General features: G+C 33.9%; 1 protein-coding gene across 1 annotated transcript in view; it reads left to right on the top strand.

Annotated features, from left to right (window-relative positions):
• Positions 1–16,019, top strand: part of IPO11 (importin 11) — a 66,289-nt gene that overhangs the window by 21,614 nt on the left and 28,656 nt on the right. The window contains exons 14-21 of the mRNA XM_070935864.1: positions 419–466; positions 1,556–1,661; positions 3,004–3,130; positions 10,312–10,345; positions 10,467–10,507; positions 10,963–11,079; positions 12,706–12,819; positions 14,899–15,014. Of these exons, the coding sequence (XP_070791965.1) occupies positions 419–466; positions 1,556–1,661; positions 3,004–3,130; positions 10,312–10,345; positions 10,467–10,507; positions 10,963–11,079; positions 12,706–12,819; positions 14,899–15,014 (703 nt within the window). The remainder of the gene's footprint in view (positions 1–418; positions 467–1,555; positions 1,662–3,003; positions 3,131–10,311; positions 10,346–10,466; positions 10,508–10,962; positions 11,080–12,705; positions 12,820–14,898; positions 15,015–16,019) is intronic.

Genomic DNA, 16,019 nt, shown 5'->3' with positions numbered 1-16,019 from the left:
AAAAAGAACTAGTTATTCACCAGCTCTAGTTTTTCAGTGATAATCTCGAAATATATATATATATATATAAACTTCACTCTTACCTGTACAGGTGTTATTTATAGGTTCCAATTTTTATAAGGGGTTGAGGAAAGTGATGAGAACCACAACATCTTCCTAAATTCTAGGTCATTCTACAATTGCTTTATATGAATTGCCTTCATATAAGACAATTGCATTATAATGCTGATAAGCAGTTACCATACATAAATATCTATTTGATTTCTATTTGATTTCTTCCACTTTAGATAGAATTATAATTGTCAAACAAATGCATATTTATAAACAACTTTCTCATGAAAACAATTTATTTCTTCATATGTCAACAAATAAAAAGAATTTCTAACTGTTTGTTTTTCTGTTACTTATATTACTTCAGGCCCCACCAACATGGATGATACTCATGCTCTTCTGATTAAAGATGCTGGTAAATTTAGGTTTTTTAAAAAACAATCTTAAATTGACATGTAGGATGTTGCTTGTTTTCTAATGTCTTTTAATAAATGACAGTATAACATTGTCAGAAGTTTTGAAAACAATGATAATAAACAATGCAAATAATTAATATAGAATTTAAAAAAGTAGGTTTTGCACAGGAATGAATTAAAAATGTATTCTGAACTTGATATAGAACATTTCCAATTCTTTTTGATATAGAAAATGTTCTTTAGATGCTTCCAGCAGAACATTTTTGAAATTTTTGAATGTTCTGTCATAGGAAACAAAATCCCTTTATTCATTTAAGTCCTAGGGTCAGAGAAATCGATTATTTGATGGCAAAGCCAGCCTACCATACAACCTACAAAAAAAATTGTCCAAGAGGATATTTTTTAAGAAATACCCATATCAGACAAAAGGAAAAATTAAATGTAAATCTCTGTAGCATAGTTGCATGTCTGGCATGGACATGCACAGTTTTGCATTTAAACAGCTTTTCTAATAAATGCTGTATATAAAGGACAAATGAACTTACATTGAAATCAGAGGAATTATGATTAGGCATGTATCAAACAGTGCAGTGACATTTTTAGATTGATAAGACAGATACAGATGTGTATGTAAAGAAAGAAAATGTAAGTTTTCTAGAAAGAGTTAGATTATCTTTTTATCTTTAGTCACCCATGAAAGATCATGATAGATTTACTTACACTGGAGCTTTTGTTTTGTTATATATAATTATATATAACAAAATTATATATAAATCCAATAGTTTATAGTAACCTCTTAGTTGTTAACTTGTTTACTTGAAACTTTAGAAGATTACCTGTATCATTCTATGGGGCTCCCAAAGGCATCCCATAATCTGTTACTTTGTGTGCAAAATAATAGATTAGGTAAATCTTTGATGTGGCCCAGCAATATTCCTTTTATGTTACAGCCCAAAATGACCCTTTTAATAATCTTACATAAGTTAACATGTTTGGTAAATTGCATTCCTTGTTAAACCAGTACATTTAAAATTACATTATAGCATATTTTTTTTAAAAATGCCCACATTTAATTTTTCTTTGTTCAGTGTACAATGCAGTTGGACTAGCAGCATATGAACTCTTTGATAGTGTGGATTTTGATCAGTGGTTTAAAACCCAGCTACTAGCCGAATTGCAAGTTATTCATAACAGGTATGTGCGTTTTTTAGCTGGTTGTTCATGCAAATTCAGTGTAAATAATGCAGTTTTGGGAAAGTTGTTTTCCTGCATTCTATCTATTAAAAATATTGTATGTACAACAATCTATTGGCAAATATAAGATTATGCATGTATTGAATTTTATCATTCTGTTGCTTTCTTCCCTTGTTCTAAACTTGGAATCTGATATAATTGCTGGCATTGCACGTGTCAACCCACGGTTACTACTTTCCATATTCCTTCCACAATTGCTAGACACAGTTTTGATAAAATTAGAAAATAAGGAATTGCTACATATATACTCCATACATAGGCTGCACTTTGGATTTTAACACTTTCTGGATTGTGGTAATACAAGATACAAATTGTTTTGTATAGTTTGTATTCTGCATTATAATGTAGATTGCCTTAACATATAATGGGAACACTTAACAATAATTGATCTTGGGAGGAAAAAAGCAAATGATAAGTAATTAGTGAGAAATCCCAGGGCTGCAACCTAGACAGAGAAGATTTTAAAAAGTCAAAAAAAGACAACAAATCAGTTCAGTATTTTTAATAGAATTTGAAGGAAGACTTCATCTTTCTTTAATGTACATTCTTGAAACAAATGTTATTTGAGCCTGTCATATCATAGATATGTTTTGAATTTTAAAAAACTGTCAGAAAAGCAATGACATTCTTCACAAAACCTAGTCTTCCTACAGAGAATTATAATTTACCAACATCTGGAAAAATTTGTTTGCTTCCATTCAGAATGATATTCATTGGAAATAACGAATATTACGAAGTGTGATTCCTGTAGATTCCAAATGCACTGGTGATACAAAGATTACAAATTTACTGAGTGGTGCAGTGGCCTAGAAGCCTCCCACCCTGAAAGTTGAGAATTCAATCCTAGGCAGCAGACAGTTGTTTCTCTATCAGGACAGAAAGAGAAAATATCTCACTGTGAACTCCACATAGGTATCAGGAAGAGCATCCCACCAGTAAATGCTAAGCTCCATTCAATTGCCCTGATTCCACCCCGATAAAAGGGACATTACAGAATTGTAAAAAGAAAAGTCAATTAACTTTATTCCTTGAATGTACTCAATATATAAAATATTTTATTGTAATCCTTTTTCTTTGAAATTATTGTCAACTGATTTTTATTTATTTTTATAGGAAATTAAATATTTACAATCAGCTAACCCCAGATTCAAATATTGTTTAAAAAAACCTGCAAGTAGGACATTGTAGGAAGAATAAAATTACTGAAAATGTTTTGACATTAACCTTTTTAGTAACTAATTTTAGTAACCATGATTTCAAAAAATTATTTTTATATTTATAGGTATAAACCAATACGGCGGCGAGTGATCTGGCTAATTGGTCAATGGATTTCTGTGAAATTCAAGCCTGATTTGAGACCTATGTTGTATGAAGCAATTTGTAATTTGCTTCAAGATGAAGATTTAGTGGTATGTCTAGTTTTTTTTTTTTTTTTACAAATAGCTTTTCTTTATCATATGCCTAGCCTTTCATGTTGTTTATTGATATTTGCTTCTTGCCACATTCTTTTGTTAGGGATGTCTCTGTGGATTTTGAAATGTTCTTTATGTAACTAAGAAAATCTGAAGTAGTTTTTCCCCCCAGTATCAGATCTAATTGGAGGTGTATTCAGTTAGTGTTCAGAACAACATTTCTGTGCTAAGCCAATTAAAATAGATAATTATTTTAGTACCAAGCCAGGTGAGTGGTTTGAACTCGGAGTAATCATGCACCATTTACATTTTGTTGTCCATTGTGTAATTTAAGTAAACATAAATATAAATTTTGCATGTGGAAAAAGTAAGTATACCCCTCATTATCACTCTTTCAACATACCGAAAATTAGAATCAGGTGCACCAAATCAAGTTCAAATGAATAGAACATCATGAAAGAGTAGTTGGAAGGCACCTGCGTTATTTAAACTTCAGATTTTAGTTTGATTTGTTCTTTGTTTTTTAACTGGTGCATCATAAAGCCTGGATTGAAAGAGTTCTTTGAAGCATTCAGAAAGTTGATTACAGAGTCTGGAAAAAGATTTTATAAAATTGCTAAACAATTGGACATCAATCTTGAAAGATCATCTACAAGTGGAAAGGATTTCAAATAACTAGCCCAAGATAGGCTGTCCCAGCAGGCTTCTAGAAATTCCCTTGCATTTTTGGACTTGGCTTGGTCTAGGATGATCACAGTTTCCCAATTGAAACCATGGTTAAACCTGTCCATGTATTGTGAAATTACAGAGTTTTCATCATGTCTTCTGACTTCTAGTTGATGTTCATGGATCCATTCTGCCGATCTTCTACCTGTTAGTCCTTCCTAGTGGTTGTTGCAGTCATTATACTGTATTTTGTAGATGAACCATGTTTTTTCTTCTGGAGCTGCTGTCTTTTTGTTTACTTAGGATGTTTTAAAAAGCTTTAGTTGGCTTGTGTGCTAAACTGTTGGTTGTTTCTGAGCTATTCTTGATGTATGGCAGGGTTATTCTTTTTAGGACTTGTGCTGTATTGTGTTGAGTGGTCAGGTTTTTTTGATAAAATTGTATGGGTATCTACTTTGTTGGAATATGTTGTATAGGTGCTCTGTTTCCTTTTTCTGTTGTTCAGGGTTGCTGCAGTGAGTTTGTGTTTGTCTAAACAAAGTTCTTGTGCAGCTCCTCTTGTAGGAGATAGGGTTGTTTCTTTGTTATTGGAGCACTTGATTGGTGTGGTTGATTTTCCATATGCTTGTGTTTCTAGTTTGCCATTGTGGTCTCTGCTGATCAGGATGTCCAGGGCGGGTAGTGAGTTTGTTTTCTTCTTTTCTGGTAACTGGATTCCTTTGAAAATGCTGTTGATGGTTCTGTGGGTGTTTTCTAATTGATCCTTTTTTATTATGATGAAGGTGTCATCTACATATCTATTTTGGGTTGTATTTGTGGAAGTGCTATGTCTTCTAGATGTTGCATAACAATCTCTGCTATAAGTCCTGAACGTGTTGATCCTTTAATTTAACAAAGGATTTAATTTAGACAGAAGTTTATGAGCTCCATAATCCTGAGTGTTTCAATCTTTGTGTATTTGGTTAAGTTAGAGATGCTGTGGAGCAATGTGGTCATAGATTCTTTGGCTAATTCCAGATCTATGGACATGGAACACGGCTGTGATATCAGATGAGACCATGATTTTGTCTTCATCTATAGTCAGGTCTCTGATTCTTTGAAAGCACTATAGTGAAGAGTTGATAGAGTCTTGCTACATCTTGTGAGGTGCCCAAGCTTTTTATTAATTCATTTGCGATATTGTAATTAAGGATCCTTAATAATGACATAATTTGAAAGGGGGGTATGTCAGGCTTGTGCATTTTGGGGCATCTGTAGAAGTGTGAGAGGATAGGTCCACTGCTGCTTATCCGCCACTGTTCTTCCTTGGTAGTTTGTCCTTTCTTAGTGTGTCACTGAGAGTTCTCTTGATCCAATCGTCTAGGTTTTGTATTGTGTTAGTGTTCACTGGGATAGATTTCTGTATATCACCTTTATCTTCATATACTGTTTTAATAAAGATAAAACGTTGGTACATATTTACTTTTTCACATGACTGTACATATCTTCATTTAATGACTACTTCATTTAGTGAGTGTTCATAGTTGCAACAGTGATAAAAAAGTAACTTTGCAAACGATCTTCTTATGACCTTTGCAAATCTGTAAAGCAAAGGAAAGCTGTAGTAAGATATAACCACAGCTGCGATTTCATTTAATGACTAGTCCGCTTAACAGCCAGAGTGCCAGTACTAATTGTGGTTGCTAGACAAATACTGTCTGCATCATCAACAGCTGCAGCTGCTAAGATATTAAAATCAAATGTTCTGCCTTCTGCTTTTATCTATATATAGACATCTGTGTTTTGGTTTCAGTTGTTTTAAACAATCTTTAAGGTGACTCTGTCTATCCCGTATTATGGTAGTTTAAACAGAATGACATTGATTAAAGCAAAAACTGTTTCTCCAGGTTAGAGTTCATGCAGAGTACTCCTAACTATATCAGTTGTAATTCATTCGTAAGCTTTCTCAAGTTTAGCTGGTTCCCTTTCTTGGAGTGCTAACCTAAATTAAGATACATCTTCTTTGTCCTGAATACATGTCATCTTAACTACATTCCTCTTTGATTGTTAAAAATTTGACATTCAATTCAATGCTGCAAAATACAGCAAACCTATCACAGAAAGCCTTAAGGAGGACAACTTTGTATGTCCCAAAGATATGTTTGCTTCATATGATACCAAGGAAGTCTTTGATCCATAACAATTGCTGTGGGTAGGTTGTAACTATCACAGAGAAAGTCTGAAGATATATTTTCATTAGTTACCAGTTATTTTTAGACTGTAGTTATTGATTCATCTATTCAGTATTCAATAGGGTTTGTGTGTGGGCATCCTATCTTTACCTAAAAATCTTTTCTCTTTATTAGGAAGTTAAATAAATGAAGTATAATTCAGATTCATTGATAATTCTGACTGGCAGGGAATTCAAGTAGCAGGAAGAAAAACCTTGCAGAAAGCTAATATTTTTAATAAAAAAGATAAGACATAGTGTCAGGCATATCAGTCTGGAGCAAACCAATATTCCATATAGTTTCTAGTCCAGACTCCTTGCACAATATTATTATTTTTCTATCTCCTCAGTGAGAATATTGTCAATAACAAAGAAAGAAAATAAAGTTTGTACACACTTCCTCGTTGTCTTCAACCTCAAAAGTTATTCCCAAATGTGAATGTTATTAATTTATATTGTACCATTTCAAACCCTTACAAGTATGGGAAATATATTAGGAGGAGTTTTTCCAAAGACTTTTACTTTTTATAAAATATTTAATGAAAACTGTTCTGCAGATTTTTTAAATATACAATTTTGAAAGGTAATCTTTAGATATTTAAATCTGCTATTCTTATTTTTATAATGAATCTCCCTCTTATGAAATTTTTTATTTACTAAAAAAAGGAAATATAATAAACTACCAAGGGAGAAAAAGCAGAACTATTTATTAGTGAAATGGACTAAGATTTTGACAAGTAATAACAGATAAGAATGATCATCTGTTTTGGTACATTGCTTCTTGTTCTTCAGATAAATTTAGTTCCAGTCCCAATGATTTAATCAATTTAGAGTCCTGATGAAATAATTTGACAGTGTAGTCAGTGCTCTTTCGGATGATGATTTTGATCCTTACCGTTCTTGGTCCCTAATTACAGAATCAGAAATCAAAAAAGTAATTTTTCTCTTGAAAAATGTCAAAACTTCAGGTAAAGATGATTCTGTAAAAATTACTGAAAATAAATCTTCATTGCCAGACTTCTGTGTTAGATATTACTGTCAATAACATTCTATCATTCTTCAAAGAGTGGCCTAATTCTGTGTCTTCCCCCATACATAAGAAAGATGATAGCAAAATCAGGCCAATATTGGCTGATTATTTCCATTTTGTAAATTTTATTTATCAAGACACCGACCAGTACGCTCCCATAGAGAGAGGCTTCTTATGGTGCTGTCAGTCAAACAGTGTCAACTGGCGGCCCCCAGGGGGAAAGCCTTCTCTGTGGGGGCACCCGCCATCTGGAACAAGCTCCCCCCGGAGATATGGAGGATCTGCGCGCCTTCCGCCGTGCCCTCAAAACATTCGTATTCCAGCAGGCCGACCTGGCCTAACCTCTCTTTTAAATTGTTTTTAAATTTTTTTAAATTTTAAATTTGTCTTAGGAATTTGAGGTGTTTTAAATTCTCTGGGCCAAATTATTTAATTGTATTTTAATGGTTTCTTAACATTTAGTTTATTTATTTGATTTGTATACCGCCCTACTCCCGAAGGACTCAGAGCGGTGAACAGTCAACAATAAAATACATAAATACACAAAATTTAAAAACCCGATAAAATCAAATTAAACTTTTTGGCCCAGACAAATTAAAATACCCCAATAATTTAAAAACAGATTAAAATTTACATATTTAAAAAGGGAAGAGATCAGGCCAAGCCCGCTTGATGGAATAAAAAGGTCTTCACAGCACGGCGGAAGGAGCGCAGATCCGGGATCCTCCGTATCTCCGGGGGGAGCTCATTCCAGATGGTAGGTGCCCCCACAGAGAAGGCTCTCCCCCTAGGGGCCGCCAGTCGACACTGTTTGGCTGACGGCACCCGGAGGAGTCCCTCTCTATAAGAGCGTACTGGCTGGTGGGAGGCTATTGGTGGTAGTAGGCGGTCCCGTAAATATGTATTATATGTATTTTATCTTTTGGCTGTTCACCGCCCTGAGTTCTTCGGGAGTAGGGCAGTATACAAATTCAATTAATAATAATAATAATAATAATAATAATAATAATAATAATAATAATAATAATAATAATAACAACTATTAATGGACCACAATGCAAATTAAACAACCTCAGTCCTATCAAACAGGGCTATATTCTTTTTCCCTTCAACTTCTACATAAAGGACATTATTACAGACCTTTCTGAATAAGAGTATCACCCTCCAACATTTGACCACCATCCTATTTCAAATCTCTTAAATGTCTCTTTTATTCGTAGCCCAAATGGGTCTGCATATTATAGGTGACTAGTTTTTTTTATTGCCCCATTGTTCTACTCAACAGTTACTCAACAACTAAGTTATTCAGTTACTCACTTGCTGCAAAATGCCCTGTACCAATAAAACTGTACAAAGCAAATGTTCTGGCCTTCATGTTATTTGGTGCACAACTCTGTGTTTATAAGGATAACCCTGCTTTAGGAGTAGTTCAATCTAAATTTCTGAAAGTCATATTTCCTGTCCCTCTCTGATTCACCTTGTGGAAATATTATCACTTGGTCTGGTTAAAGTTTTAATCAAACTTACACAAAGGACTTGGGATTTAGAACCTCAAGTGAAAATGCCAAAATCATCATCCCAATTATGGCATAGCTGTATGTTCTGTGAATGATTGCTATATCTTCTGTATATATAAAAGTGAAATCCACTCACTCACCATGAAATTTCCAGAACAGTAAAGCCTACAAACTTGAAATTTGGCACGTACGTTCCTCTTGGCTTCTAGGTGCTCGCTAAGAAAGGATTTTTCGAAATGACCATCAGATCATTAGTATTTCATATACAATATATTCATATACAGTATATTAACACGCTCTGATGCTAAGGAGTTAGACGTTCTACTCCCCCTCCCCACCTGAAAAGTTCCTACTATCACTTGCCTCACATTCCGTTACCTCAAGTCAAACTGGCAAACATTCCACTCCTTCACCCGGAGCGGTCTAGGGTTCCTTACAGTACTAAATGTCACTACCTCACCAAAATGTCTATGCCTTCCACCTATGGAATTGCTTCCGAACTCAAGGCAGTGGGAGAGATATTCCCTTACATGTTTCAATCACAGACCACCACTGAGCCAAAGGATTGTGAACTGAATTTCTCCTGCATAGTGTCCCAGCCCCAAGAGTCTGGATAGCTCAGCAGACTAAAGCCTGTTATTAACGTTCGACTGTCTGCAATTACTGTAAGTTCGAATCTCACCAGGCTCAAGGTTGACTCAGCCTTCCATCCTTTCTAAGGTAGGTAAATTGAGGACCCAGTTTGTGGGGGCAATAAACTGACTTTGTATAAAAAATATACAAAAGTATGAAGGCTATTGCTTAACGCATTGTAAGCTGCCCTGAGTCTCCGGAGAAGGGCGGCATATAAATCTAATTAAAAAAAAATCACTTCTTACACTGACCACCTCAGTTCAGACGAATATGTTCCTTCTACTGTAACACCAGTTAAAGGGAAAAGACTATCTTTCTGCTGGCTGGAAGTACAATGGATGCTTCCAAATGATGTATTTTGGAGCCAGAGAGGTGAAGGAAGGAAATGTTATGCCAACATTTGAATACCACATTCAAAGTGCAGGGGCAGGTCTATCACAGGACAGGGAGTATCATGGCAGGTCTTCACAGCAGCCTTCATTTCTCCAGATATACTTTGTTGATAATGATGATGAGTCTGTCAAGACCATGGGGATGCTACAATGGTCCTAAGTGCAAAAAATGGTTATAAGTAGCGAAGCACGGGTATCCAGCTAGTATCTTTATAAGATTCTGCATATTTCACATAGGAGATGTCATGAATTATCACAGTACCTCTTATTGAAATTATACTATAGGCAAGTATAAAAGTCTGATGAGTTATAGAGATTGTCAGTTAACTATGTATTGTTAAGGCTTCCCATCGTACCATCCATTTCACCTGGCATTTAGAATCCCAATTGTCAGAAATATTAATTTCTCTATGATCAAGAAACTGCAGTCTTCCTTCTGCAAGACCCAACTTCGGTACCCACTGCATAAAGGTTGCCAAGTTTCTAACTTTGGCTTTCAAAAACTCATTGATGTTTCTTCTCATTTTTAAATGTTTCATGTTTTGTTTTTCTGCATTTTAAAATTTATATTTGTGTATTATTGGTCTGTGACTATAAATAAATGATTTGTATTTATAATCTTGTTTAGCATCAATTTAAGAAGTTGAAGAATTGGAATATAAATGTTTTATTTTGAAACTTCTATAAACACTCTGAGCAAAATATGTTCTGATTCAGTTATTTTCACTCAGGTCCGTATTGAGACAGCAACAACATTAAAACTTGATATCCTTTTCCTTGTGTAAATTATTACAATGTAACAGAATGCTAAAAACGATTGGATTTGGGTTTTGTTTTTGTTTTAAATCATGAGATACAGGGTTCATTTTTCTTAACTCAATTTTACCAGTGGATGATTTTGAATTTAGGACTGACCAGTTCTTACCAGTAGGTATTTTATCTAATTACAAGTAAATATTTCAGTTGAAAGGTGGGGATATTTTAATTATAAAAGTTGATATAGTAGTATGTAATGTGCACCTATGAAAGTTTCTAATTTTTATCTTGCTGATTTATAGAAGAAACACATTTTTAGTTATCTATTTCTGATAGATATTGTATATTTAATGAGCTGTTATCATTTTGGGTATCTTAAAACTGAATATGAAGAAATATAATTCATAGAAAAGGCAAGAGGAATGGAAAATAAAAAAGAGAAGGAGAAAAACTAATTTTGAAATAGGAAGTGACTGCATGAAACCGAGTAATGCTTAATAAGATTTATAGGATTAGATTCGAGGTAAAGATAGACCAGATATTTTAGATGTAAAAGTTACTCTTATTAATATTTTGGATCAGTAACTGAAACAACTATTTATTAACAGCCAACTTTTTTCTTATAGTACTTGGAATCTATGTTTACGTTGCTCTTTAAACTTCTTCAAGAAGTTAGAGAATGTGATACAAAGATGCATGTCCTCCATGTTCTCTCTTGTGTAATTGAAAGAGTCAATATGCAGGTAAATTTCATTTTTCTCTCATTTTTAAATTCATATTAAACCACATATTATTTTAGTTCGTTGAATTTTTTAAATAAAAAAGCATTCTCCAGCCATTAAAGTTCTGTAACTATTAGAACTTTTTCATAGTTAATTATGTTCTCTTTCCTATATAAGTAAACAAAATATATCAAGCAATTTATTTATTTATCATGTTTATATCATCGCCTATTTCACAAAAAGTGAGTGAGAAAATAGTACAGCAAAGAACAAACAAACAAACAAATATGTCAAACACAGTCATTTTTAAATGGAGCACATCTAAGAGATTCAATCAGCAATGGATCTCACCAGTCCCCTAAGAATGTCAGGTCTGATGACAAAACCAGATCTTGAGACACTTCTGAAAAATAAGTTTGAGGTTTACAACTTATTTTGAGCACATTAATGTTAATAACCATTTTGGTTTGGGTATGTTTTTCTTAATAAAATATGCCACTTTCTATTTTAGCCTACTTTATAAAATCACTAAGCTAATTCTGTACATTAAACATGAAATGCAATAAAAATAAAATTCGTCAAAAATATATTAGCAAATTAGGAAAACTTAGGGAAACCAATGGATTAATATATTTTAGTAGCCACACTACATTAAAGATCTCAAAATATCTTAAAGGATATGGTATTCCTATTGTTTGGGTTGAAAGCCTGTATTTGAGTAAATTAATTAAACTCATGAGATAGAGTTCTGTAGACCAGGGGTCTCCAACCTTGGCAACTTTAAGACTGAATTTTCATTGCTCCCTTAAGCTCTGATGAAACATAGAATAAGATTCTGGAATATCTGCCATACTTCAATAGCACTATACTCCAAATCTTCAGGTATTTTATCCAGCTTTCGTGGTGCAGAACCATTTCCAAGAACAAACAGTCTGATCTGCCTACCTCAAATTAAAAGGATACAATTCTGTCTTGCAATGGCTGTACAAATACAGTACATAACTAAGGATAAGAAACCTCTAGCCTAAGAATCAAATACATGCTTTATAATATCATATGCTTCCTGTGGATTTATTTGGTGCTCTTTTCCCCTTTCCTGTTCCCTAAAGAGCTGTTGAAGAGGAGTTATGATTGATAGTTAGGTTAAATGTTTTCTGTCAGAAACACCCTCTATCCTGCTGTGGTTTTCTGAAGGAAGTACTACTGGAAATAATTGCCTTGGCCGAAATATTCCCTGATAGATATTCATGACGGTTATCCATCCTAGAAACAGTACTTAGTTCTCAGTTTGAAAGTTCAAGAAAATCCAGCACTGATTTTTTTTACACATTATTTATGAATAGTAGTTATAACATAATTTAGAACTTGCAATAAAATATAAGCTTTTTTTCTGGAGCGTCTCTTATAATTGTTGTAATGATGGTGCTAATTCTTCGACAAAGCTATATTTGTGTGTATATTTTGTTATCACTTGATTTTGCATATTTTTTTAAAAAAAGAGCATGAAATTGTTTATTTTCTTGAACATGCAGTCATGGAATTAAGATGTACATATGTTAATACAATAAATTAGCTCATTTCTTAATTTTTAGATGTAAGAATTTTCACTCACTCTTAAAAACAATATTACATTGTTTTTGATTACAGATAAGACCTTATGTAGCATGCTTGGTTCAGTATTTACCTCTACTTTGGAAACAAAGTGAAGAACACAATATGCTGAGATGTGCTATTCTGACTACCCTAATTCATCTTATTCAGGTAAATCCTTCTCTTTTTTTCCCTCCATGTATTTTTAACTTACATAATATTGGTACCCCAGTAAAATTTAATATCATAATAATTATTACAGTGTACCTCAACTCTAAGGGTTAGCCTAAAAAGAAATGTTACAATGTTGTTCAGATCCTTTTTTCTTTCTTTTTGCCTTTCTTTGCTTGTGAGATTTTCCTGTGCTGTGCATACATATAGCAATAAAACAAGTAAGGCTTGTTTTGAATGTGCACATTTTATTACATTATAATAATACAGGCAACATTTCTGTGACCGAGAAACAAAAGTAATTTGAGGATAGGGTCAGAAGGTCATTAAGTAGGTACGGTTAGTTCATATATAGGCAGTGATTTGGTGTTGAATGGTTTTTAATTGTGATAATTCTTATCCTGGGGACTTGCACTATAGTTTATATGAGTTTCTCATATCAAAATGCTAGGAAAAATTGCTGTGAATTTTAGCATTCATGATAAAACACCACAAAAGGCAGAGGAAAAAAATCTTAGGGATCACATGCAGATTGTGCACCCTTGTTCAAGAGGAAAACTCAGGAATTCCTGAAAACTATATAGATTGTTCTAAAAGAAAACAAACCCCCCCCCCCCAATACAATAGGTTTAGAATATCTTTACTGGCCAAATCATGACTAAAACCTTTGTTTTGAAAAAAGAAATGGTGGAAAGATTCCCTTTCATTTCTCTTGAAATGTTGTATATAATTCAGAGAAGAGAGTTTGTTTTAACTTCACCTGTTACAACCACCCTAGTCTTACTTCCCTCTCTATAGACACACTTTGGAGGATTCTGCAGAGCTATTTCACCTTTTTTCTTATTCTAAACTTTTTTTCTTTTGCTTTCACTTCACATTCTTATGTCTTGTTTTTCAACTCTTATCAATCTCTACAAGGTTCATCCTGCAAGATGAGAGCAGGTTTGAATTCTTTCATGAATCCTCCATTGTTTAGCTTTCTACATTTATCTCAGTGCATATTTCATATAATGTTGATAGAGAAGGATACCTTTTTTCTTCTAAAATAGAAGAGTTGATCTCTATTATGGAAAAATGTAGATCATTATACACAGAATGAAACCTGACCTACTTAGTATTTCTAGTTCTCAACCAGTGGAAGATATGTTCTGCTATCTAAAGTTAAAAGGTACTGACACTGCATCTAGCATCCCTTAACAATAGTTATTAATTGATTTGATAAAATAATTGGGTGCATTTTAATGGGACTTGTATTCCATTAGAAACAACCGATTAGCAATATTTTCCAAAAACTTGATATTTATTAATCATTCATTATTTATCACTATTTATTTTGGCATAAGGGGGTACTTTATTCCTCTCTCAAATCATCTACCTGTCCAAAATGTGAACATTATTGTCCTCCAAAGTGTGTCCTTTTTCTTTAAAATGAAGGTATATTCTGATTCTGGTCTTGTAGTGCTGCTTCTCCTGTGCTGGGTCATCCTCTTGTGTAAATTTTCTCTGCTTGGTTTCTCTGCTCTGAACACTCCTCACTCCACTGAACTGCATGCACTACATTGTTCTCCTTATCTTTTGGTGTCCAATCTTTATCCTTAATACAGATACTTGGGAAACACCACATACCTATGTTCTTCAAATCCTCTAACACAGGGGTCCCCAACCCCTGGGCCGCAGCCCACTACCAGACTGTGGCCTATTCGGAATTGGGCTGTGCAAGAGGCAGGTTGTGGGTAAGCACGCACAGCTCCACTCACATGAGTGACGTCCCAAAGGCTTCTTTCTTGCATGATTGGAGCTGCATATGTGCATGTGTGTGCATCAAGCCACTGCTTGCGCGGCCTGGTTCCCCTCTTCTCCTCCAGCCAGGCTGCCAAGCCACAAAAGTTGGAGGTCACTGCACTAACATACTGAGACAGAAGAGTTCCCATGCTAAAGTTCAGACATCAAAACATAAGAAGAGCAATAAAGTATATGAAGTCCATCACTTCACATTGTTGCAAATGAAATAGGGACAATTAACATGCATAATCTGACCATAGGAGTTTGTTGTTTCTTTTGATTATTTTTTTTCTGCAGGGTTTAGGAGCAGAAAGCAAGAATCTTTATACTTTTCTGCTTCCAATTATTCAGCTAAGTACTGATGTTAGCCAGCCTCCTCATGTGTATCTCCTAGAAGATGGATTAGAACTATGGTAAGTCTTTCTTCTTTTTCAAAACATTTGAAGAACATAGTACATACATACCATAAATGATTACACAAAAGAAAAAGAAAAAAATGAGTAATAATAAAAATGTAGTAGATGCAATACAAAATATCAGTAAATAAAAAGAATTTACAATTGCCATAAAATTTAAAACTCACTATTTCATTTTTTCATCGATTAAATAATTGAATATATAAAACTAAATTCATCATATCATTTTGGGAAATGGTTATAACTCACTGTGAAACTCTAAACATTAATATTTATATTGATACCATCACTGCCACTATAAACAAAACTTAAATTGAAGTCTGTTTTTCTATTAGGAATCTTTCCAAAACAAGTAAATAAAAATACCATAATCTATTAAGATATATGTTAATCGTTTATATTAGAAAAGTGATACTTAATGGCCTATATCAGATTTTTGGGGAAAACGCAGCAATGGCAAATTAACAGCATATACCCAGAATAAGTGTTTGACTAAATCTAGCAAAAATGGTTCCCCTAAATTTCACATAACAAGGAGAACTTGGATACCTAAAACAGCAGCTGCCAACCTTTCTGGTTCTGCAGTTCAGCAAAAGTAGTGGGGAGGGGATGATTCTGTGCAAGTGGTGGGCAAGCGCACAAAGCCACATTTGCACAAATGGAGTTTTGCACGCTTGCCGACCCCTAAGCTAGATCACAGTTTTAAGGGGAAAACATTTGAGGCAAAGTTAGTAACCATAATAGTCTTAAAATTTATAAATAATTTGATACAGTCACCAGTTGGGATCACTGGGAGGGAATCAAGAACTTAATATTGTTTTTATATATTAATTTTAGTATTTTTAAAACAATTTACTGTTTTCCACATAAAAACATATGCAGGTCTATCTTCCTTTTGTGTTATTACCGGGGGGGGGGGGAATCAGATTCTTTTATATTAAGATTTGGCTGGTATGATGCTCATTGTTCCAGTACAACCTATTTGCCATTAAAAAGTCTGCC

The sequence above is a fragment of the Pituophis catenifer genome, unplaced genomic scaffold (genome assembly GCF_029215685.1).
Source record: "Pituophis catenifer annectens isolate HBS135680 unplaced genomic scaffold, rPitCat1.0.hap2 SCAF_2, whole genome shotgun sequence".
Taxonomy (NCBI): Eukaryota; Metazoa; Chordata; class Lepidosauria; order Squamata; family Colubridae; genus Pituophis; species Pituophis catenifer.
This window is presented reverse-complemented; position numbering and strand designations above follow the sequence as displayed.